Source organism: Watersipora subatra, chromosome 2, assembly GCF_963576615.1.
Source record: "Watersipora subatra chromosome 2, tzWatSuba1.1, whole genome shotgun sequence".
Lineage (NCBI taxonomy): Eukaryota > Metazoa > Bryozoa > Gymnolaemata > Cheilostomatida > Watersiporidae > Watersipora > Watersipora subatra.
The window spans coordinates 76,051,056-76,076,576 of record NC_088709.1 but is presented as its reverse complement, the minus strand read 5'-3'; the positions used below and the strand labels follow the sequence as shown (position 1 = coordinate 76,076,576).

The 25,521-nt window shown below is 39.3% G+C and overlaps 2 protein-coding genes across 2 annotated transcripts in view; both read right to left on the bottom strand.

Annotated features, from left to right (window-relative positions):
- The window catches only part of LOC137387102 (uncharacterized), an 88,915-nt gene that overhangs the window by 28,332 nt on the left and 35,062 nt on the right, over positions 1 to 25,521 (bottom strand). The gene's annotated exons all lie outside the window — the stretch shown is intronic.
- LOC137388572 (uncharacterized) lies at positions 18,277 to 18,816 on the bottom strand. The gene has a single exon (XM_068075054.1). The coding sequence runs from the start codon at positions 18,814 to 18,816 to the stop codon at positions 18,277 to 18,279; it is 540 nt and encodes a 179-aa protein (XP_067931155.1).

Here is a 25,521-nt window from a genome sequence, read left to right as displayed (position 1 = left end):
ATATTATTACAAACTATTACGTATATACTACATTGCAAAGCGGTTATTTTATATGACTACAGCAGGTTTTGGCTTGCCACAAAACAGTTATACTTTTTCTTCTAATTGCAATACAAATTAGAACCTGACTTTTCAGCCTGGCTACAAAACAGTTATGTAATATCCTAGACATTGGAATCGTTTTCCCTATTGCTGGGTTTTGTAAACAAGTTAATTGTCATAGATATGACAGGATTCAAGCCTCGTTTTGAATTGAAAGTCAGCACATTAGGCTGTCTTGTTATGTAAGCTTTCTTTTGAATTGCCGCTGCTGAGCTGTACAGTCGTGTACTTATAATCTGATTATTGTGGGAATACATCTGACACTTATATAATTACAACGATGTTATAATGGCGACGAGGATGGGATCCAGACTGTTTGTGGCAACCATCTCACTCTAAAAGCTAAGTAGATTGGTCTTTATCTTTAGGGTATTTTCTTTTCTTCCTTCATTGCTGATTAAAGTTGGGTTCAGAATGGATAGCAAGGGACCAGGCAATTTCTCTCCAGACGGCGATGCTTCAATAGTTTCCACGAATTGGAGATCATGGGTTGAAGAATTTGAGGCCTTTTCTGACTCGAAGGGAATTTTTAATTTGGATGGGGAAGGGAACATCAATATGAGGGCTCAGAGAAAGGCGCTCTTGTTGTACCATGCTGGGGCCAGGGTTAGGGAAATTCATGGCACGTTGGCAGCTACTAATAGAGACGATTACAATGGGTTTAGGCAACATTTAGACGAATATTTTACGGTGGCTCCTAACGAGACTTTTTAGCGTCATGTGTTTCGTAAGATGGTGCAATTGGAAAATGAGACAGTGAGCCAATACTGTGCGCGATTAAGGAAGGCGGGTGGTAATGGATGCAACTACCACAATGTGAATGATCAAATTAGGGATCAAATCGTAGAATATTGTATATCGGATGTGCTAAGGAAGCGCTTGATGGAAGAAGGAAACGCTTTAACTCTCGAACGCACACTGGTTTTGGCTAGTACACACGAGTCAGTAGAAAGTCGATTCCGGGAGATGAGTAGCAGACCACTGTTAAACAGGGTTAGTGATAATAGGCCAGGCACCAATAGGAGTATCGAGTTTTATATATATTAGTTTAGTTAGAATTATTGTCCAAGTAGCATTTATTTTAGTCCAGGATACAAGAGAAACAATACGTCCGTTTTAGTAAGCCAAAACGAAGAATGCCGGATGTGAGTAATGAACAAGTATGTCATCTATACAGGAAATACCTCACTGAGCATGTGTATGTCATCACCGTGGTAACAAGTAAATATATAAGTTTGTAAACTAAAAACTGTTACATCTCCTTTTCCATGGAAATATTAAAGCAAACACAAAATCATTGGTAAGTACAATGGTATGAAATATGATGTGAACATGTAACAATGTCACTGGTTTGGACTTCTAAGTTGGTTAGAAAATCAGATAGTCAGCGTATTGGGAAGGGAGTTTTCTATTCCGGGGAGGCAGAACACGTCTAGGGGTTTGGTCAGGGACACTGCTATCAGAGGCTGGCTCAGATAATGGTAACGAACGCGGAGATTCTGGCGGGTTGTTGGGAATGGGTACAGTGTCGTTTGAGGCTGATAGAGAACTATCTTGGGCTGTTTTTCTTGCCTGGGTACAAAGATTTTCAGCCTGTTCTGGGAAATGGTCAGCCAGGGTATAACTCTGATTCTGCGGCGCAGGAAGCTGTGATACCCTTATGTCTTTACGGTTACGTCTTACGGTACAACTCCCTGTCGATAAATGGTAACTGCGATCCCCTGCTATGTCAATTATCCGTCCTGGTTTCCACTCACCAGACGCAGCTCTGAAATACACGGACTGTTCTGGTTCGAGGGGAGATTTCTCGCTACCTGCCCGTCTATCGTGATAATACTTATCAGAACTCTTCATACTACCCAACTTGTTTCTAACATGCTCCAAATCATAACTGTTGACTTTGTATATCTCAGTAGATACTGGCATTGAATCTCTCAACAGCCTACCTTGAAGCAGCTCAGCCGGAGATGGTAGGCCATCACATACTGGTGTATTACGTATCGTTACCAGACCACCTAACCAATCGGTACCTTCATCTGCACACTTAGCCATCATTGATTTCACTGTACCAATAGTCCTCTCGGATTGACCATTACCTGATGGATGCAGAGGTGAACTTGTTTGATGAGATATTTTCAACTCAGTACAGAATCTCTTGAACTCATCACTAGAAAACTGAGGACCGTTGTCCGATACAATAACATCTGCCTGACCGAAATCAGCGAATATCTCTCTCAAGCACTTGATAACGACACCACTACTTCTACTCTTAGGCAAATGTTTCACTACAGGCCACTTTGACAAATAGTCAACTAACAGAAGATAATCACTTCCATTCAGATGAAACAAATCTACACCGATCATCTCGAATGGCGTGTTGGGAATAGGAAAATGCATTAATGGCTCCTTCTTTTGACAGCCTTCCGACTTGAGGCACGCATGACAAGACTGACATTTGTCCTCTATGCGACGCATGAGACCAGGCCAGAACACGGACTGCATAGCTTTCTGTAGAGTCTTCGTGACCCCTTGATGAGCCATATGCAGCTGGTTCAACACATCATTCCTCAACTGTGTAGGAATGACCAATCTCTCACCATAGAACAACAATCCATCCAGTTCACAGAGATGATTACGCAGATTCCAGAAAGCCAGACCACGAGCACCACACGACTTTTTGTGTGTGGGCAAACCATTCCTTACATACTCTAGCACTACCTGCAACTCCTCATCCTGAGAAGTAGCGTTTTGATACTTGTCCATAACTCCATCACTACGAATTACAACAGAACACACAGATCTGAGAGGATCTACACCCAGGTCATCATAGCTGTTCGCGCCCTCTGGACATGATCGACTTAATGTGTCTGCCAGGACCATATATTGACCAGGCTTGTACAACAGCTCTATAGGATAGCCCAGCAGTTTTATCCGCATGGCAGCTAACCTTGGAGATAATTGATTGATATCCTTAGACATAAGACCAATCAGAGGGAAATGGTCAGTCTCAACAACCACTCGTTTCTGACCAAGGCAGTAATATTTGAATCTCTCACAAGCGAAGACCACTGCAAGCAACTCCTCAATCTGACTATACCTTGATTGACATTCTGTCAGGGACTTAGCAGCAAACTCGATGGGTTTACCATCTTCTAGTACTACAGAGCCGATACTGTGCGATGATGCGTCAGTACTCAGGGTCACCTCGCCTCCTGAGTAATATGCCAGAGGAGGGGCATGTATAATCAGGCTCCTGAGCTTTTCAAATGCCTGAATGTGGGCCTCCTCCCAGATGAGCTGCACATTCTTCTTACACAGATCTCGGAGAGGTTTAGCATGCTTACTCAGATTTGGAATGAACTTAGCAAGATATTTAACAAAACCAAGATACCTCTGAACACCTTGCTTATCAACCGGAGCAACCATATCCTTGATAGCCTCGACTTTTGAATGACTAGGTTTTACACCCTCAGCTGTTAACTCATGACTAAGATATGACACAGAGTCCTTTCAAATCACAGTCTTATCAGGATTCAAAGTCAACCCAATCTCTCGACACCTCTGTAGAAATTGTCTCAGAAACTTGTCATGCAGCTCTTTCGATGGAGCGTAGATGACAACATCATCTACATAGACCTTCACGAATGGCATATCGGCAAAACTGTCAACCATTCTCTGGTGAAATATCTCTGTGGCGTTACAGATACCCATACCAAGTCTTACAAATCTGAACTTCCCAAATGGAGTGACAAAACTCAATAGCTTAGAGGACTGCTCATCAAGCGGAATCTGATAGAACGAAGATTTGACATCTGTAGTGGTGAAATATTTCGAGCCAGACATACTTGAAAATATCTCAGTGGTGGTCGGTATTGCACATTGAGCTCTTACCAGTTGTGTATTCAATTACTGCGGATCTAACACTAGCCGTAACTCACCATTAGGTTTATTCACCAGTAGCAGTGGTGATAGCCACTCTGTTGGTGATATATCCTTTACTATCACACCCTCACCTAGTAGTTTATCTAGCTCTCGTTTTAGTTGTTGTTTGAGTCGGTGGGGTACAACACGAGGAGGTGCAGCCCTTGGTTTAGCATCATGTTTGAGTACTAAAGTAACTGGTTTACCCACTTTTCCTAGACCAGTGAAAACATCAGAGAACTCGCCACCTAGCACGTCATTCACTTGGTCAACAACTTTAACATTAGACAACAATCCTAGATCTTTGATAGCCGGCATGCCCAATAATGTTTGATTATCATCATCGGTGACATAAAATTTGACCAGTGCGGTTTTACCATCTTGTAGCTGCACATCTAGTTTTACTCTACCAACTACAGTGATCTCTTTGTTACCGTACCCAGTTAGCTTAGTATTGGTTCTAGTAACTTTCTTACCTCCTAGTTTAGTGAAGAGGGAAATGGCCATAGTACTAACTTGGGCACCAGTATCGACCTTTGTTCTCACTTCATGATCTAGAATGTTTACTGTCAGTAGCCACTTGTTCTCATGAAGGACACCATTAGTTCTGACATCAGCCATATCCAGTGTGTGCATGTTGAACGTCATGTCATCATCTGAGCTAACGTCACCATCACCCGCTTGTAGAAATGACACTCTCTGAGTTGTAGCATTACTCTTCAGACCAGTACACTTTTTTTTGAAATGCCCTCGTAAGTGACAACTGTTACATGTCTTATTATATGCAGGGCATCTACCTTTGACATGATCATAGCCACAGAATGAACAATCTGTGATCATGTGATTAGCTGCTGCATTATTCTGGCTTTGCGGTGTATAGTTTCTAGGCTTATATGGATACGAGCCTACTGGTTGTACTGAACGAACACCATCTAGTTCAGCCTTTTGGTTCCTTGCAATTACTTCCTTAGTACGCATTTGCTGCTTTATCTGCTCAAGCGTTATGTCTGCACGTAACTGTAGCTCACGACTCAACTCCTTATCCTTCATACCTGCCAAAAGTCGAGTGCGTAACATATCCTGTCGGTGTCTATCATCCCAATTGCTACATTTCACAGCCAGCTCATGCACGTTCCTTATGAATTCCTCATTACTCTCATCAGGAAGTTGAACTCGGGAACCCAGCAGCACTGCGTAATGCAAGTGATTATCACGAGGAGTGAAGTAATTATCCAAAGCTTCCACAGTTCTATCAAACAACGTACCATCTGCGTCCTCAGCTGCAATACCGGCATCTGGATTAGCCACACGGGGAGGGCGCACAGTCAGCTGACCATATATACTCTCCGCCTCCTCGCCCATACAGGACAGCAGCATGTCTACCTGACGCTGAGCATTCCTTTCATTCAGTCCAGAAGCACTGCGATATCTCAAAAATCTCCTCTTCCATTCCGGCCAGCTCTGCGGTGCAGAAAAATCCATCTCTTTCGGAGCAGACACCTTGAAGTCACCCATAATGTTGTTGAATAAGACACCAAACCAGACTAACACCAAAAGTCAGTCACAATTCAGCAAAAACACGCTGAAAAACAACGGGCCTATTCAAACTCCAACAATCTCACTTCAAGTAGTATTCAGTCCAGCTATACATCCAACAAAGCAATGTTCGTCGCCTACGACGCCATATCGAGTTTTATATATATATTAGTTTAGTTAGAATTATTGTCCAAGTAGCATTTATTTTAGTCCAGGATACAAGAGAAACAATACGTCCATTTTAGTAAGCCAAAACGAAGAATGCCGGATGTGAGTAATGAACAAGTATGTCATCTATACAGGAAATACCTCACTGAGCATGTGTATGTCATCACCGTGGTAACAAGTAAATATATAAGTTTGTAAACTAAAAACTGTTACAAGGAGTAGTAATGGTTTTTGTGGCAGCAGGACAGGCTTAGATAGGGGTAGTAGGGTTGCTAACGAATTTCGAGGTAAAGCCCGATGCAATGGATGTGGTAGGGAAAATTCACATGCTGTGTGCCCGGCCAAGGGCAGACAATGTTTCAAGTGCAAAGAATACAATCATTTTAAATCTGTGTGTAGGGGTAAGCATGTAAATTATGTAGAACAGAACGACGAGGATTCTAGCGATAGGCCTGATGCTGGTAATGTTAGTCAGAACCCTGATAGGTTTGCTTTCACATTAAATTCTATCAACAAAGTAGGACTTCACCGAGCAGTGGTGCAAGTGGGAGGTGTAGATGTAAAATTTATTTTGGATTCAGGAGCGGATTGCAATGTCATAGATAAACCTACGTGGGAAACGCTTAAAAAAGGTGGTATTGTAGTTGAAAAGTCAGAGCGCTCTGGTCCGAAAATTTATTCATATACATCACAGAAACCGCTATCAGTGATAGGGCAGTTTTGGGCAGAGGTACATTGTTCTGGTAATGGTAAGATGGCCAAAAATACCAAGTTTATACATAAATATTTAATATACTATATATATAATATTTAATATATATATATTAGTTTATACATAAACATTTATAAATACCAAGGGGATAGAAACATGTACGGAGTTGGGGCTGATCAGTATTTCTACGAATCTTGTCATTGAGGAGGGGGCGGCCTGGAAAAGTAAGTTTCCAAAATTGTTTTCAGGAGGTATAGGAAAAGTCGATGGTGAGATAACACTTTCTATTGATCATACAGTTGCGCCTGTGGCTCAACCATATCGTAGGGTGCCGTTTTCTGTTCGCGAAAAATTAGAAAAGCACTTGGATGAGTTATGCTCTTTAGACATCATTGAACCAGTAGAGGGGCCTACAACATGGAGTAGCGGGGTGGTTATTGTGCCAAAGGCTGATGGCAGCATTAGGTTGTGTGTAGATATGAGGCAGGCCAACAGAACCATAATCAGACATCACTACCCTGTGCCCACGGTGGATGAGCTATTGCTAGACATGAACGGGTCCAAGGTTTTCTCGAAAATTGACATGAAAATGGGGTTTCATCAATTCGTTTTAAACAAAAAGTCTAGGGATATTACAACATTTACCACCCATGCTGGTCAATACCGTTACAAACGGCTTAGCTTTGGTATTTGCGCTGCCCCTGAAATATACCAAAGGAAAGTGGCCGACATAATTGCAGGGATTCCAGGGGTAGTGAACTTAGCTGATGATATAGTAGTACATGCAGGTAACATGACAGAGCATAATGAACGCTTAGAATTGACACTTGAGCAACTAGAAAAGGCAGGGCTAACTGTAAATGAAGGCAAGTGTGTTTTTGGGGCCGAGCAGATCACTTTTGTAGGACATAGAATCTCTAGCCAGGGGGTTGATCCAGGCTCAGACAAGGTTGAGGCCATATCAGGAGCAGCAGTACCAAAAACTGTAGGAGAATTAAAAAGTTTTCTAGGGTTAGTGAGCTATTGTTCAAGGTTTATTCCTGATTTCTCATCTAGAACAGAATTGTTGTGAAGCATGACCATCGGCAAGCAGTCTGCAATGCAACTGGAGTTTGGGGGGCAGGAATTAAAGGCTTTTCAGGATTTGAAATGTGCGTTAGCTCATACAAGGACACTGGCATTTTTTGACTTGGATTCCGATACTTTGCTATACACAGATGCAAGTCCCGTGGGCTTAGGGTGTGTGCTCGTTCAAGTACAGGGAGGGGTTGATAGGGTCATCTGCTATGCTTCGAGAGCGTTGACTCAAGTTGAGAAACGATACTGTCAGACAGAAAAAAAGCTTTGGCCATAGTCTGGGCATGCGAAAGGCTCCACCATTATTTGTTTGGGGTTAAATTCACTCTCATGACAGATCACCAGCCATTGGAGGTGATCTATGCCAATCACAAAAAGAAATCTCCCTCTGCTCGAATAGAGAGGTGGGTCTTGCGTCTCCAGAGTTATGATTTTTGTGCGAAATACATAAAAGGGTCATTGAACATTGCAGACTGCTTATCTAGAATGGTGACGGGTCAATATGGATCTCCAGTAGAGTCTGTAGAAGACACTGAGCTTTTTGTTAGGCAGGTAGTTGTGGACGATTTGTTAGGTTTTGAGGCAATAACGGCTAAACAGGTTGAGAGAATATCTGACAGAGATGGGGAATTGGGTTATGTAAGGCGTTCAATAGCTGAAGGTTCATTTGACAATGCACCAAAAGACATAGCAAAACAATTTAGACCCGTTATTGATGAGCTGTGTGCTATTGGCCAAATAGTGTTGAGAGGAACAGGATAGTTGTATCGGTGGAGTTGAGACATAAAATGATTGAGCTGGGACACGAAGGACATCTTGGTATTGTGGGTACTAAGCGTAACTTGAGAACGAGGGTCTGGTGGCCGGGTATGGATGCAGAAATAGAATGTTATGTGAAGCGGTGCAAGGGTTGTCAATTAGTAGGTCAGGCACAGGAAAGAGACCCAGTTAGAGTCACTGAGTTGCCAAATGGGCCCTGGGAAGACTTAGCATGCGACTTATTGGGTCCACTAGAGAATGGTAGATATATATTTGTCGTGGTAGACTACTATAGCAGGTATTATGAGTGTGTATTCATGCAGTCTATTGTTAGCTGCAAAATCATAGAAGCTTTGGTTGAGATTTTTGACAAGCATGGACTGCCTTTGAGCTTAAAATCAGATAATGGACCTCAGTTTATTTCTCGGGAGTTTGCTGGATACATAGAAAGTATGGGCATTAGGCATGATTTAGTGACACCGCGATGGCCCGAGTCTAATGGGGAGGTAGAGCGTCAGAATCGTTCTTTGATGAAGAGAGTTAGGATTGCCATAGCTGAGGGTAGGAGCGTACCAGGGAGTTAAGGAAATACCTGTTGGCTTACAGAAACACTCCACATTCGATCACTGGTAAATCTCCGTCAGAAATGCTTTTTGGGCGAAAATTACGGGTAAAGGTCCCTCAAGTGCAAGATATCTTTGGGGAGTCGGAGGAACGGGATCGTGATGCAGAAGTAAAAAATCAGATGGTTGTCAAACGTAGTCAGAACAAGTCGGGGCATGACTTTGAAGTGGGCGATTTAGTGCTGTTGAAAAGGGATACTCAGTCAAAATGCCAGACACCATTCCATCATGATCCATATAAATATGCGGTCCCATGTTGACGTTAGAGTCGGTAGATTGAACCCTGGCAGCATAATAAACCCAGCTGTGGCTGGGTTTATTATGCTGCCAGGGTTCAATTTACGGTGTCCACAACAGGCGTTTAGACTAATGTAAATGGCTAAAATGCAATAATTTCATAATTGTATATATATGTATTTGTGGGTTTGACAATATTTCATATTACTGACTGTAGCTAAATCTTATACGTAAACAAGAGGTGTAATATCCTAGACATTGGAATCGTCTTCCCTATTGCTGGGTTTTGTAAACAAGTTAATTGTCATAGATATGACAGGATTCAAGCCTCGTTTTGAATTGAAAGTCAGCACATTAGGCTGTCTTGTTATGTAAGCTTTCTTTTGAAATGCCGCTGCTGAGCTGTACAGTCGTGTACTTATAATCTGATTATTGTGTGAATACATCTGACACTTATATAATTACAACGATGTTATAAGTTATATTTCTATTAAATACATATTGGAACCTGACTTTTCAGCAAATATTAGCCCAGCTACAAAACAGTTATATTTCTATTTAATACATGTTAGAACCTGACCTTTCAGCAATTATTAGCCTAGCTACAAAACAGTTAGATTTCTATTAAATACATGTTAGACCCTGACTTTTCAGCAATTATTAGCCTAGCTACAAAACAGTTATCTTTTTTCAACTTCATGGACTGAAACAGCAAGTGTTAGCCTGGCTACATATAAGTTTTATGACTTCATACAAACTCAAGCTTAGAGTTATGAGAAGGTATTATCATTGTATGCTGTATGTAAAAGTTATATATTATTTAGATTTACATAGCATCTCTCAACGAAATATAATATCTACCAAATAGAAAAACCGTTGAAAAAGTTGGATACACGAAGTTGCAAAATTGTATAAAGAAAAAGTACACACTGAGTACAGCTGAGTACACACTGCCTTGATGCATATTCCACTAATGCAAACAAACTGACTAGAAATACAGGATGGCTAAACTATATAAATGTATGCAACATAAAAGTTATTAAAACAGTAGTTACTACTGGATCAGGGCATCAACTAAAAGGTAAGACACTATAATTGTCCGGTGTGAACAAACAATAAAATTTTGTTTTAAAACATATTGAAGATATGCCAGTTATCCGCATACATGTGTACATTGGAAAGCATAACAGGTAAACATATGTTTAGCTATGCGTAATGGATTTTTCCATACCATAATATGCTGCAGATGGCCTACTATTGTCATCTTCTGGAGTCAACTTCTTACACCATGACTCGTAAGCTTCTAGTGCAGCTGTACTCAGTCTAATAAGTTGCCGACTAATGACCTGATAGTCAGAGCTACTCTCTTTAAAATACTATAAAATTGTCTCATTTACCATCTGAATACCATCATACATTCCAGATATATGCTCCTGTTATATGTTTGTAATCTTCGACTGGAACTACATTAAATACACCATAACTAGTATGGTGTGTTTAATAGCGCTTCAGGTACTTGATTTTATAATACATAAGCTGAGCATCTAGTGAGACAGCAGGAAATTCCACAGGGTTTTCTGTAAGTTCCTTGCCTTTCCAGTTGGTAGCTTCATGATCTTATGTTGTCGTGAAACACTTCACTGCTCCTTCTCTGGTGGATTCTTCCTTGGCCATTACACAAATAAAAAATAGAAAACGTTACAGACTACTTCAAAGTTTTGATCTAGTTAACCCTTTGCTTACGAAATCTGTAAAAGCCCGGAATACAATAATTGTCTCAGCGTACGGATCCCAAAAAGCTCGAAATAATTCGGCCTTCGATAGATCTTTTTTAAAATATATTATTTATTAAAAAAACAGCATTAAAATTAGTAATTTGATTAATTTCCGTTGGCTTTGTAATACTGTTTTGAGGTTATAAATAATCCCTAATCCGCATGTGCAAGCAATATACTTTGCAAATATGTGATCTTTTATGGAAATCAATTCATCATGAACGCATGCGGTTGTTCAAGCTCTGCTAAAAAAGTTTGTTTAGAGGAAGTCATCGACTGGTTTGGAAGTGAAGAAGAGGATATCAGGTCGGAAGAATGTGGGGAAGACGATGAAAGTAAAAAATAAGATCAACAGGGTGAATTGGATTGATAATAAAACGGCTGGCAATAAAACCAGGAGTATTTACGGATTTCAAATAGGAGCTGACTTAAAACCAAAAAATTACATTTTGCTGACAGCTTGGCAGGAGTAAGTTCGAAGTTTTAAACAGGTAAGTATTTTTAATATTTAAAGCTTTTTATAACATCGGCCATTATAAATGTTATATTTAACAAAACAAATAAATATGGCCTTCAAAAACATTGCGATGCTTTGGAGCCTGTTGATGGTAAAGATATTTGGCGAGTTTATTTAGTTTTGCATATTAGTATTTTCAAAAAGCCTACTCCGCTGTTTTACTGGTCTACAATCCTTTATTATCTACACTGATTTTTAATAAAATTAAAAATAGAAAGAAAAATAGAAACAAGTTTACTTTCTACTGTGCATTTTGCTGACAATTTTGAACAGCCTACTAGCAATAAATTTTTCAAGTTAGAAGATGTTTTTGCCATGATATGCGACCGGTTATATTTGTTTTGCTGTCTGGTAAATTCATATCTATAGATGAAAACTTACTAGCTTGGAAAGGACGACTTGGACAACCAGTTTTGGCAAACTCTTGCAAACATATGACACCGTGCAGATGCTTATCATAAACCATTTTTACAGAGTTATTGCTTCCATAAATGTATTTGTTATCGATGTTTTATGATAGAAAGGCGGCAACTTTGACACATCACAATTTTGATAGAAATATTCACAGACGAATAAATTTGCAGGGACGATTTGCAGGGAATAAATGGCCGCCTGTTGAGAAATTTCCAAGCTTTCAAATGCATACTCATTTATAGCTCTATTCCAATTTGCATGTAGGTTATAGCGAAGTTTAGGCGACACTGTCAGGTCTCCATTTTTCGCTGGTCTATTGGGTCATGCACTGAGAATTTCGAGTGGCGCTCCTGCAATGCGTCGGAGCTCATAACTCCACTTTCAATGCTCTTTGACGACCAATTTTTCTGCAAATTGTTGAGAACTTATGAATCCGTGCAAGTATTATTTATACAACATTGTCAATTACCTTTATTAATTAAGAAAATACGACTGAAAATGGCGCATAAAAAAAAATTAATAGTTTCAACAAATTGAAACTTTTGCTGGAAAGCATTTGCAAGCTATCTGCATAGAAAAATATCAGCTTGTAGCTAAATTTCTCAGCTTTCCTATGCATATTAATTTATGTAACTAGCAGAATTGTGATGTAAGTTACTGCAGTTTTATGCAGTCATATCGAAGGCTCAAATCGCCCTAGTAATTGCCTCCGTACGCTGGTATTTTCCCGGCCGTAAGCGCGTCGTAGCCAAAGGGTTAAGAACATGCATTAGATATATATAAAGCAGGTAGTGTCTGTAGATACCAGCACTATACTATTTAAAAATATCAGAATAGTATTCTCATGCTCTAGATTGGTGAACACAGTAAAAAAATTGTTATGTATTAACACGATACAAATATAAAACTTGTTAGCCTGTATGTGGCTTACATCTTCAACCTACCTGCTTCAATAGAGAGCTTGATATCCGCCAATGCTTGACTGTCTTCCTAACATAAATAAAGACAACTGGTTAAAAACGAAATTCAATGCAAAAATGTTAAAAATTTGTTAGTTCAGGTTGAGAAAATTAAACCAAATAAGTGAGGAAGTATCTTAACATATATTTACATACAAGATATACAGATGTGCTAAATCTGCTGTGAATAGTTATTGTTTCACATACCTTTATACTTGCCAATAATTCTTTACGGTATGTGGAAGGAGTTAAAGACATATCACCATATTTTCTATTTTCTAGCTCAAACGATTCAACATATCGTTGCGCATGCTGAAAATATTAATAACATTATAAAAAGAGAGATTCTTAGAATTATTCTTTGATAAGTTTACATCAACAAAAAAAATGTGCCGAATATCTAGAAAGTTCAAGATTATTGCATAACTCCCTACAAGGAATCACACTAATTTTGCTGAAAAAACATTGTGGTTAACAGTGAAAATTGACAGAATAGGACTAGGTTTCCTAGTAATAGTTAATGTGTAGATAAATAATCCAACCAGACGTTTCCTACTGATAATTGTTGAAGTCTTGAGACTTCTACGAATGAGAGTGGCTGATGTTATTAATCTAGTGTTGTATGGAAATACTTCGAAAACAAGATACCAGCAGGGAATGTAACCAGATCACAGGAGAAGCGTATAATAACTACAAGCAGCAAGATGCCTAAGAGACATCAAAAGATTCTCTAATTGGAAATGTCAGAATTAAAAGGCATCAATCTTGGAAACAGCTGCGTCAACACCGTCAACACCTTCTATGGAAACCGTCAAAGGAATTTGGAAGTAATTAAATCTGCCCACCAATCACCAAGCACAACCACAAATAACTGAATTTACCCTCACGCTGAGCCAGTATTTTTCTGTGACATGCCACAGTGCCAACGGAAGCAATATTATGCAATCCTAGCTCAGCGACACAGAGACGGCGCTTTTCAGATGACGCACGCAGAGACAGTGTTCCCTCCAATGGACTTACTCCTACAACACAAAGATATAATACGAACATTATATGTACCGGTCCTCAGGCTATCCTGAATGCCTATAAAAGCGAACAATTTTAGTAGCTCATCCTCTTTTGACAGTGACACTTGTAGATGTACAAGACGAGCTTAAGAGCCTATACAGCTGTTGGCATAGGAGATTATTTTACTTAGCTTTTACTACTTGTTATCTATCTTATATTCTAGAATTTTGCTACTTGTGTATTAGGTTTTGGTTCATAAGAATAAAATATAATTGATTACTATAATCCACATTTGATACTTGGTATAACTGGGCTTGCACTAAAGACCTAGGTAAAGTCCTATAATTTGAACTCTCCACACTTGAAAACCCATAATAACAAGGCTGTGTGCCTAAGCATAATAAATCACATTGGCATAGTTTAGATTGAAGTGGAACTTGTAGTTATTAATCATTGATGTTAGTGTGGTATTCAAGTAAAGCAAATTACTTAAATACACATATAACACTAGTCAATAACTACGACTGACTAGCACAAAAAAGGGGCGTGGCCTAAACGCTCCTTGTTGGCACCGGAAATATTCGTGTAGTTATCACTCTAGGGGGAGATAACTCTATGGCCATACCTCGCTCTCTCAATACATGTACCTCACTTTTTTACATTTGTAATAGAAAAATATTGGTAAGTATAGAAAAGTATTGGTTCTTGTGAAATTTTTGTTTTCTTCCAAATTGTGTGTAATACAACAATCAATTTCAAAGCGACTATCAATGGAAGTAATTTTTTGTTGGTTAATGTTACGGCCACTCCATTAAAACGTAAGTAAAAAAAGTGGGCGTGACCTGTTTGTTTGGAAACGAGCGAGTGCATTATACGCTTCCTTTGGTCGCAGGACTCTGTGAAGCTATACGCTACGGCTTTGGTTTTACCGAAAACCGTGTGGCGCAAAGTTCCGTGACCAGAACCGGAAACCAAACTCTAGTTTCCAAACAAACAGTCTATTTTATATATGGTAATCAATAATTAAGAGATCATAATATCAACAAAAAAACATCCATTTTCAGCAGCTCTAAAATTGATAGCTGCATTGTACATCATTTGTAAAAAAGATAAAATTCTCTACAAGGTGATACCAACAATTTGATAATTTAAGACAAATTAACCGCTTTAAAGCTCAAATCAAAGCACAAGTCTTACCTAAGCTGGCACATAGCTCAAGTTCTGATAGGTTTTTGCATCTTGTACTTGCCTATGGTTTGTGTTTTTAAAAGAAGGATATGTTTTGATGTTTGTGTAAAAACTCTGGGTGCTGCTGCTAAACAGTAAACAGATTTAAGAACATAGAGGCTGCAGCAATGTCCATTTGAATACTGTATGTAGTGTAAAGGAATTTGCCGGCCTTTACTTGGCATGATCTAGATTATTACATGAAGAGAAGAGAATGCGCGTAGTTCCTTTTAATTTTATTATAGAAGGAATCTCTACTAGCCGAGGAGTGTACGGCTATCTGCTCTGCCCAACTGAGTGAGCGCGCTCCTTTATACCCATACAATAAACTCACCCATTCCGGTTAACGGAACTGAGTAAAACCATATAACATTAATAATAAACAGAATCGCTAATCCGTTGGCATGGTTATAATACAGCGATAAACGAAGACATAATAGCGGTATAGTATATGGACAAATTAATAACAATATAATAAAAAAACAACACAGCATGTAAGATATAACATAAAAAGATTTACATGAATTACGAAGTCATGGCCCACCGCCCACCACAGTAGATTCATTTCCTTACACTGGCACTCGCACAAGGTACTTATTTGCTTAAGATCCATTAAGCAAAAGATATATGTAAAATATATGTACAGTATTGCAACACATTTGCAAAACTGGACTCAAGTCAACAGTTACAAATGTTAAGAACATCTGCATGCGATTAGATAAAAATACAATTTATGTAAGAGTAGAGCAAAAACGAAACAAAATTGCTGGAAAATTTTGGGTTTTATTAAATAGATTAATGCTGCATTCACAACACTAGATTCAGGTCAGCAGTTGAATACTAATAATATTTTGGTAATATATTAAAATATGTAATAATACGTATCGTAGGCCAATTACCTGTGTACCGGTATCGCAGTTAAGGTCAGAGCTTATCGGAAGGACAGGGACTGGCCAGCCAGGGGGAGGGGTGTACTAACTGCTAAAGCGTGATCCGAATCTCAATCCAGTTCGTGTTTGTAGTCTACTTGTTTATTGCGCCTGCTTCCTCTGCAGCTGTCTTTGGCGGTCTGACAAGATCGCAACTACGAGCTTTAAAATGTCACGTGCACTTAATTAATACCGTTACATAAAGTATTAATCTATTAAGATGAAAAATATTAGGTTAAAGAAAGTATAAAAATAAAGAGAGATATGAAAATGCTCTGCTCCTCAACACAAGCTTTAGGCTAAGAGTTAACTGGTGCCACCAACTCTCCACAACGTCTCTCGTCGCTATTGAAGCACTCCCAAAGTTAACAGAAGCATTAATTTTTCAGCGCCACATTAGCTTTTTTATACATCAAGTGCAGACATACCATGACAAACCTCATTGCTAGACAATGTCCTAGCTATTGTTGTCGGCTTGATGATGTCAGTGCATAGAACGCCGTACTGAATTCTAAGCAATGGTTGCCTATTTTTGGCATATGAATCTGTGCCTCGTTGGCATGTACAGTGACCTCCTATTTCATAAGCTCAGCAAAGAACTCATCGCTAACATCAAAAAGGGTATCCTCTTCAAAGTTCTTCAGCTGGGTGAACCTTGACTGGTTGAGATGGCATCTATCCACAACTTGGAGTTGGTCTATACAGGTCCTGCACAGTTGCCTCAGTTTCATCAACAATTGAACGCAGTATCTGCTGAGATAACAAAGAGACAGCTGTTCAGCTTCACATAAACACCTTCAGTTGTGAATGCTGTTGGAATCTCAACAGTAAAGTCTTCATCGACTAGAGGCATTAACTGGTAAAATATTCACTAAATACTGATGTTCGTTGGTTGCATAGACTCCAGTTTGGAGTTCTTTTAAATACTGAGCGATTTATATGTTTTTCAAAGTATATTTAAAATAGTTAGAGGATAGTACAGGGTCTCTACTTTGAACAGCAGAGAAAAGAGTCTGGTGTCACCGTGACATTAGCAGGGCGTGTTGTAGTATTTCACAATCTACAAATGATTTGCAGAGATTCAAAACAACTGTTGTAGAGAGTTGTACACCTGCTTTCGCTGGCTTCCATGTCGCGTTCTGTCCAATTTGCCACTTTTTGACAGTTGTGAGAGAATTGTTGAGAAATGCAAGTGCAGAAGCGTACATCACAGGGTTGTTTGCTGACAGAGCCATTACAGGATGGCGGCTGCTCATCAAGTCAAACCAATTGTTCATGACTTTGACAAACCAGTCTGTGGTCAGGTATGACACAGGTCTTCCTTCTTCATCAACATAATACTGCCGGCCTTTACCAACTGAATCACTAAGTAAACACGCAGTTTTTTACTAACATTCATCTTTTTAAAATAAGTGCGGTTAGTCAGAGCGCTAATCTTCAGGTTAGATGTCAGTTTAAGATCCCTTCCTTCCTAGAATTTAATGAGGCCTTCAAGGTGACCTTTTTACCGTGTTCATAGGCAGATGATGTCTGTTGATTGTGGTAGCAGATGGTGTTATTGTCCTGTGATTGAGGAAAGCCTTGGCAGAGGTTTTGGTGACATGAGACACATTATCCATGAACTCAGTAGTGTTACCTCCAATCATCGCTGATCTAACTAGACTGTTCATCTTGCTAGTGAGGCCAAACTGACACCACATACTTCGGTTACTAGGAACCATGTTTGAGGTGATTGCTATGACATCCAGCCTAAGTGCTTTTGCCTTGGCAATGATATCTAGAGTAGGGATTTTCTGACATTGACTGACATTGAGTGACCAGTGAAATGATACCTAACCAACCTGCTTCCAACTTTTGGCTATGCCTGCAAAAGTCACACATAAGTAAATGTGAAAGGATTAAAGTGCATAGTTTGCAGTGATGATGATAAATAGCATTAATGGATCAATGGAATCCTGCTGCATAAAAAAGATATATGATATACATTGCCTATCACTGTTCTTTAGTTCATGAGCAACCATTGAATTCTGAGAAAGCCATGAAAATCCTGTATGTATATAAGCCGACAATAGAGAAAACGAAGTATCTATTCACCAAAAAAGCTTATGATCCCAATAGTTACTGTCTCCATTACATTTCAGTACTAATTTTGTGTTCTTCATCAATCAGAAGATATGCTCTTACCACCCAGCGTAAAGGCCAATCCATGATTTGCCTTCTCCTAATGTCCTGGCAGCGTTATCTGACCTAGAACTTTCTTGCTGCAAGGGTCTACAGGTTGCTGCTCTACAGGTTTCTTCAGCTCCATCTTATCATAAGTGCGGCAAGGGTCGGTCTAGAGGTTTATGCTCTACAGGTTTCTTCAGTCCCATCTCATCACAAGTGCTGCAAGGGTCTACAGGTTGCTGCTTTACAGGTTTCTTCAGTTCCATCTTATCAAAAGTGCTGCAAGGGTCTACAGGTTGCTGCTCTACAGGTTTCTTCAGTTCCATATCATCATAAGTGCTGCAAGGGTCTACAGGTTGCTGCTCTACAGGTTTCTTCAGTTCCATCTTATCATAAGTGCTGCAAGGGTCTATAGGTTGCTGCTCTACAGGTTTCTTCAGTCCCATCTCATCACAAGTGCTGCAAGGGTCTACAGGTTGCTGCTCTACAGGTTTCTTCAGTTCCATCTTATCATAAGTTCTACAAGGGTCTACAGGTTGCTGCTCTACAGGTTTCTTCAGTTCCATCTTATTATAAGTGCTGCAAGGGTCTACAGGTTGCTGCTCTACAGGTTTCTTCAGTTCCATATCATCATAAGTGCTGCAAGGGTCTACAGGTTGCTGCTCTACAGGTTTCTTCAGTTCCATCTCATCACAAGTGAGACAACAAACTTGCCAACATCCCCCAACATAAACTTAAAAACGCAACCTAAAGGCACCAAAAGTAACATACAATATTCGTTGTAAAACTTAAGCCTCAGGTCCTAAGGTATAAATCAGTTAGTATATAAATGTCTTAAGACACTAAAATGATTTCTGATTGCTGGGTACCTTTTAATAAACATGAGATAAGAGCAAACGCCTGCAGTTTCACATGTTCACAATAAACAAATTATTTACATTCATAGAGGTGATTCAGTCGTAAAAAACACTTCAGTTTCCATATTTCTGATAGGAATTTTAGCTAGACAAATACGTCTATATCTTAAAACATAACATATATAGCTTTGGGATCAAATATTCAAACACTGAGCGCAGCACACCGAGGAAAGGTTCATGTTCATTGTAGAGTTTGTATGAACGGGAGAGTATAGCCATTAGCTAACAATTCTGTGTGACCTGTTATTCCACATGCAAAGTGTAGTTTCAAAGGCTTTTTAACAGTTTCTAGATAATTCCAGTTTTCAAAATAATTCTGATAGCTAGTCCTTGTTAAATAACATGTGCATCTTTAACTCATGCTGTCTAAGCTTGGCTTCACCCACCATTTTCTCTTTCTGCACCAAAAACACAAACATTATGAACACAAGTGAAGCACCAATCAAACCGAAGTATTTTAAGATACACATTACAGCAATACGTGATTCAATGCGCAAAAACACCAACTGCTCTAATGCTTCAACCCAAATGAACACAAATGTTATTCATTTAAAAAATGACAGTCTGTATATATAGCACTGGATGAATGCCTGGCTTTGCACTGATAATAAAAAGGTTTCTGAACAAAAAATCGACACTTATTTACCATCTAATTTTTACATGAAAGTATTTGTTTGTTTCTGTGTGTGCTATAAGTTTAATTAAGTTTATACTAAATATACATATATTTATAGCATTTTGGAAAAGGCTCGGCACATATTTCTCTTCTAATATGATCATTTTTTTGTATAATGGTTCAAGCGTGCTAAAGAAGTGTGAAGTGTTGGTATTTTGGCCAATCGCCATTAAAGATTGGCAGTTGTAATAAGTATGTACACAATTAATCCATTGCTTTGCAAATAGGCTGTGTGGCTTAGTGGTTAGCTCGCTTATCTGCAGAACTGGAGGTTCCGAGTTAGCTTATATGCAAAGAAGATTTTTTGTTGATAAAACCTTATTGTTATAACCAGACACGCTAATGACAGACAAACACTGAGATTTATACAGATATATAATAACCTGGTTTAGTCTTTTCTGAAGGTCAACAACCTTGTATTTAAGCTGGTCAATCGCCAAATCACTGGGATGATGGACTAGACCTAGAAATAAAAATAATCATTAAGGAATAGACATTACGCTTCTTTAAAATAACTTGAAATATTCAATTACTCAGCTTTCTCCGTAAGTCCTGTGGTTCTCTTCCTTGTGTCTAAACATGAATTTGGGCTGATAAAACTATGGAGAGACCCGCATTCTTGATCAGATGATCAGCTGGCTGTGAGAGGAAAAGGTAATTGATGTTTAAAATAGATAGGGTGTTAATTGTGATAGCAGCAGCAATCTATTAGTAAAACAGATGAATGACATACAATACTGCTACTATGCATATCTGGTATGCCGCTATCTACTACAAACACTATTTAGTGGGCAACAGGACAACCAAACCTCAAAGGAGGCTTTCTCTCCCTTATGGGTCTCCCTGCTTTCAAATTAGCATCAGTTACATTTCCCTCGTCCGTAGTAAGATTTGTAATCGATGTTTTGAATGCTTGTTAGTGTCCCATCCCATCCTCGTCGCCAAATTGTTATATGTTGAGCATTTGAAACACTGGTTTACTTTAGGCTTAGAAATTGTGACTCGCTTTATTGGCAGCTGAAGCTGAACTGAAGATATGGACATTATGCAATATGACAAATATACAATTGTCCTGCACTCAAACAAGTGCAGTCAAACAGGTGCACATAAAACAGATACACATAAAACAAGTACACATAAAACAGATACACATAAAACAAGTGCACATCGTAACAATCCTTCTCTTCTTAGATAAAAGAATCGAGATACAAGTTAAATTTCTATTAGCATATAAATTTTCCTTTTCTCACACTAATACTAACAGCTAAACTACAAACATTAAAATAAAATAATAAGAGAATTGAAACAAAAGCAGCATGTTAATAAAGCAGTTACAAGCATATAATAATAGCATAAGCTAACCAGCCTATGGTAATGCCTCCACACAATTTTCTCACAAAATTTGAGGTTGAGAGCAAGTGACCTCCAGAGACAGGACCCAGCCGCAGCAGACAGCACGCCCAGCTCAAGTGTAAAGCTACCACTGGCCGACACGGGGTTAGCCATCCAAAGGACCAAAGAAACACTAGCACATAAACAAAGAATCCCATGTTCTACCACTAAGCAAGACAATACTTATTTCAGAGTTCAAACTACTGAGCTACTGGCTAAGGACTATTTAGTGGGAAACAGGACAACCAAACCTCAAAGGAGGCTTTCTCTCCTTTATGGGTCTCCCTGCCTTCAAATTAGCATCAGTTACATTTCTCTCGTCATTCTCACACTCTTGGTATTGGGTTATGTCAGATTATGTTTGTGATTTAGGGAATTTTGTAACCTCAGTTACATTTCTACGGAACTGTCTTCCATTTTTCTCACTGTTCACAACAACCTCTGACCCTTGTCTAGACACAATTTGATACCTTTCAGGACTGAAAGTTGGACTGAGCTGGTTTGTTTTCTCAGCTCTTACCAAGACAGTATCACCGACAGCAATGTCATTATTCTGAGCACGGTGTTTAGCATCTATGTACTCTCTAGATTTCATTTTAGCCAAAACCTGCCGATCCCGAACTTCACCATCTAGATTAGATTCACAACGCTCTAAGCATGGAAGTTTAGTACGCATTTGCCTACCGGTCATTAGCTCTGCTGGTGACACACCAGTAACAGAGTGAGGCGTAGATCTGTAAGCCATAAGAAATTTTCTAAGCTCACTCTTGAAATTACGGCCAGAATTTTGAGCAATTTTAAGAGACTTCAAAAGAGAACGGTTTAGCCTTTCTACCTCCCCATTAGCGGCAGGCCAGATTAGAGTAGTTGAAACCCAGAACACCCCATTCTGTTTCAAATATGTTTGAAAATCGCTACCAAACTGTGGGCCATTATCGGTTCTCACAGATAAAGGAAGACCCCACCTGCTAAATATGTCTTCACACGCCTCTATAATCTTGGCTGCAGTGGTAGACCTCAAGAAGCAGATCTCAAAATACCTGCTGTAATAGTCGACAATAACAAATATACTTTCACCGTTAGGTAATGGTCCTAGAAGATCGCATGCAGTGTGTTGCCATGGTTGGTCAGGCAATTTAGTACAAGAAATTGGCACAGGTTTATTCGGCGTGGACACCAACAAGCATTCAAAACATTGATTACAAATCTTTTCCACATCCTTATCCATAGATGGCCACCAAACTTTGGACCGCAAGCGCTGCTTTGTTTTAGTCAAGCCTAAGTGACCTTCATGAGCTAAGCTAACTACCGAAGTTCTCATTGTTGTTGGAATCACAAGCCTATTACCATGCAAAATGACTCCATCACACTGGCTCAGCTCTGGTGACACTGCTTTGTATATAGGTAAACATTTGTCCCAGCGACCATCTAGCAAAGCCTGCCTTACTAATTTCATTTGAGGACACTCATTAGCTTTGGCTTTAATTTGAGAGAAAGTAAATGCCACTGGAACTGATTCGTTAGCCATCATCATTATGTATGAGTCAGCAACGTTAGCAACGGAGCGCTCATTGTCTATACCTACAGACAGTCTAGAAAGGGGGTCAGCTATGTTCTGACTACCTGGCTTATACACCACTTCATAATTGAACGCTTGCAACCTAAGAACCCATCTCTCTATGCGCGGAGTAGGCTGAGATGTAGATCTGTTAAAATTAAATTGCAAAGGCTTATGATCTGTTATGAGACAAAATTTGATGCCAAGTAAATACAATGCAAAATGTTCACAAGCCCAAACCAGCACCAGGGCTTCGCGCTCTGTTTGTGAATAGCGTCTCTCTGTTTTTGTGAGACTTCTGTGACCATAAGCAATTACCTTTTCCGTTCCATTTACATTTTGACTGAGAACTGCCCCCAGGCCATAAGGACTCGCATCAGCAGTTATGCTGGTCTTAGCATTAGCATCAAAGAAAGCAAGTGTTTTACTGTCAGCCATAAGTGCTTTAATTTTGCAAAAGGCAGCATTTTGCTCTTTCTCCCAAATAAAAGCTGTGTTTTTCATGGTCAACCGCAGCAAAGGTTCGGCATGTGTAGATAGCTGTGGCACAAATTTCCCCACAAAATTGGCTAGCCCTAGAAAGCTTCTTAGCTCAGATACATCTTTAGGCACTCTAGCATCTGCAATAGATTTCAATTTCTTTGGGCAAATTTTCACACCTTTGCTTGAAATATTGTAACCTACATAGGAAACTTCGTCTAAGCCAAACTGACATTTGCTAGCATTTAATGTCAACCCAAGTTGCTTTACTCTCTGCAAGAATTTGTGTAACCGCTCATCATGTTCTTCTTTACTCGAGCCATATATTATAATATCATCAGCATAGTTCTGGCAGCCTGCCAAGCCAGATATAGCCTTTTGTATTTGATACTGATATATTTCCGGGGCTGAGGCAATTCCAAACATTAGTCTTTTATACCGGAACAAACCAAAAGGAGTGACAAATGTGGTGATACTTTTAGATTGGTCATCTAGTTCAAACTGAAGAAAACCCAATTTCAAATCAGCCTTACTGAACACTTTAGCCCCATTCAGATTAAACATTAACTCTTGTATGGTTGGAATAGGATGCCTTTCCCTCACAATTGCCTTGTTGGCTTGCCTCATGTCCACACACAAACGAATGTCATTGTTGTCTTTTGGCACTGTGACAATAGGACTAACCCAGGGAGTGGGACCTTCTACCCTCTCAATAATATCAGAAGCCAAAAGCTCATCTATCTTAACTCGGGCTAAATCTCTATGTCCAAATGGCATGCGCCTTACAGGTTGTGCAACAGGTTTCACCGTTGTGTCTATGTGCAATGAAACCTTAAAATCCCTTAGACAACCAACACCCGCAAAACATTGAGGGTACTTGCTAATCCATGGCTCCACACCCAGGCCAGTAGAGCCGCCTGAACTGCAACTGTTCACCCCACCAGCCAAAGGACCAACTCTCAACAAGCCCAAACATTCAGCTGAGCATTTGCTTATTAGTGTGGCAGCATTACCATTGAAAATGTAAAATATAGCAGTAGTAAAATTGCCATTAGCAGGAACAAAAACATCAATGTTAGCCTGACCAAGTAAATCAAGATGCTTAGAACTACTACCATAAGCGTCCAGTTTCTTGTTTGTCTGAACTATCTTAGCATTTATTGACTTTGCTGTGCATTGTATGAATGACATACAATACTGCTACTATGCATATCTGGTATGCCGCTATCTACTACAAACACTGCCGTTTAAGCTGAATTTTCCAGCCAGTAAAAAAAGTAAATCAGCATAAAACATTACTATACTGACTGCACTAGAGACAAGTTAATAAGTATAAATATAACATTCTCCAACACTCTAGTTAAATTGTTAGCAGATGATGTAGATTAGACTAACCTAGTAGAGACGCCAACTGGAAATGGTTGTAGCTAATGATAAGATTTGATTACAGTATTATAAATGACTTATCGCAGTCTGGACACTCCACTATCTTCCGTGCATTCAGAGCTCCATCAAGACAACCTGAGCAGTGTATATGTCCACAAGGTAACAGCTTTGGCTTCTTCATGTTTTCATGCTGTTTCAAGCAGTAGCCACATTCTACAGATGTGATTTTTAGATCTGGGGCAGCAGCCATTTTAACTAGTTACTACAAACAGGCGTTCAATCAGAGAACAAGCAATAATAAGTGATAGTCTCACAAGACCGTTTCTCTCTCAAAATCATGTCCTGTAAGGATGTAGACGATAATGATTTTCCCCATATCCTATAATCATGAATTTTCTTTGCAGGTTTCATCAGTTGTTTTGCCATTGCATTCTGTAGGGTGTTTTTATTTAGACACTTTCTCTAGCTAGCCGTTGGCTCGCAGAGGAGCTTCTGGGCAATGCTGAGTGCAGTGAAAGTGTTACTAGTGTTACTAGTTTGCTGTGATAAGTGCAGTGAGAACTTTTGCATCACTTTGTTTATACAACGCACTACAGTTTTGCGAACACTCATCATAGAATCAAGTATTTAGTTTATTTTGACCACAAAAAGTTGCAAGATGTGAACGGTGCTCATACTTAAGTATAAGTAGGCACACAAATTAATCATATATGGTTAAGTGATAATCTATTATGGTTTTAATATACGTATAATGTTAATTAGAATGCAATACACATACCTCAACTTCATTGGAGTAGTGATAATGCCTGATTCCCCATTTCGAACTGATATGAAAGTTGGAGCCCAAGTTGGATTAGTTGATGGTAATTATTGAAGGCAACCAAATCTTAAGATGTGTACATAACCCAGTTCCATAAGCAACTTGTAAAAACCATTGCTTGGGATGAGAACTTACTTCAGTGTGCAGTGAAGTTGTAGTGGA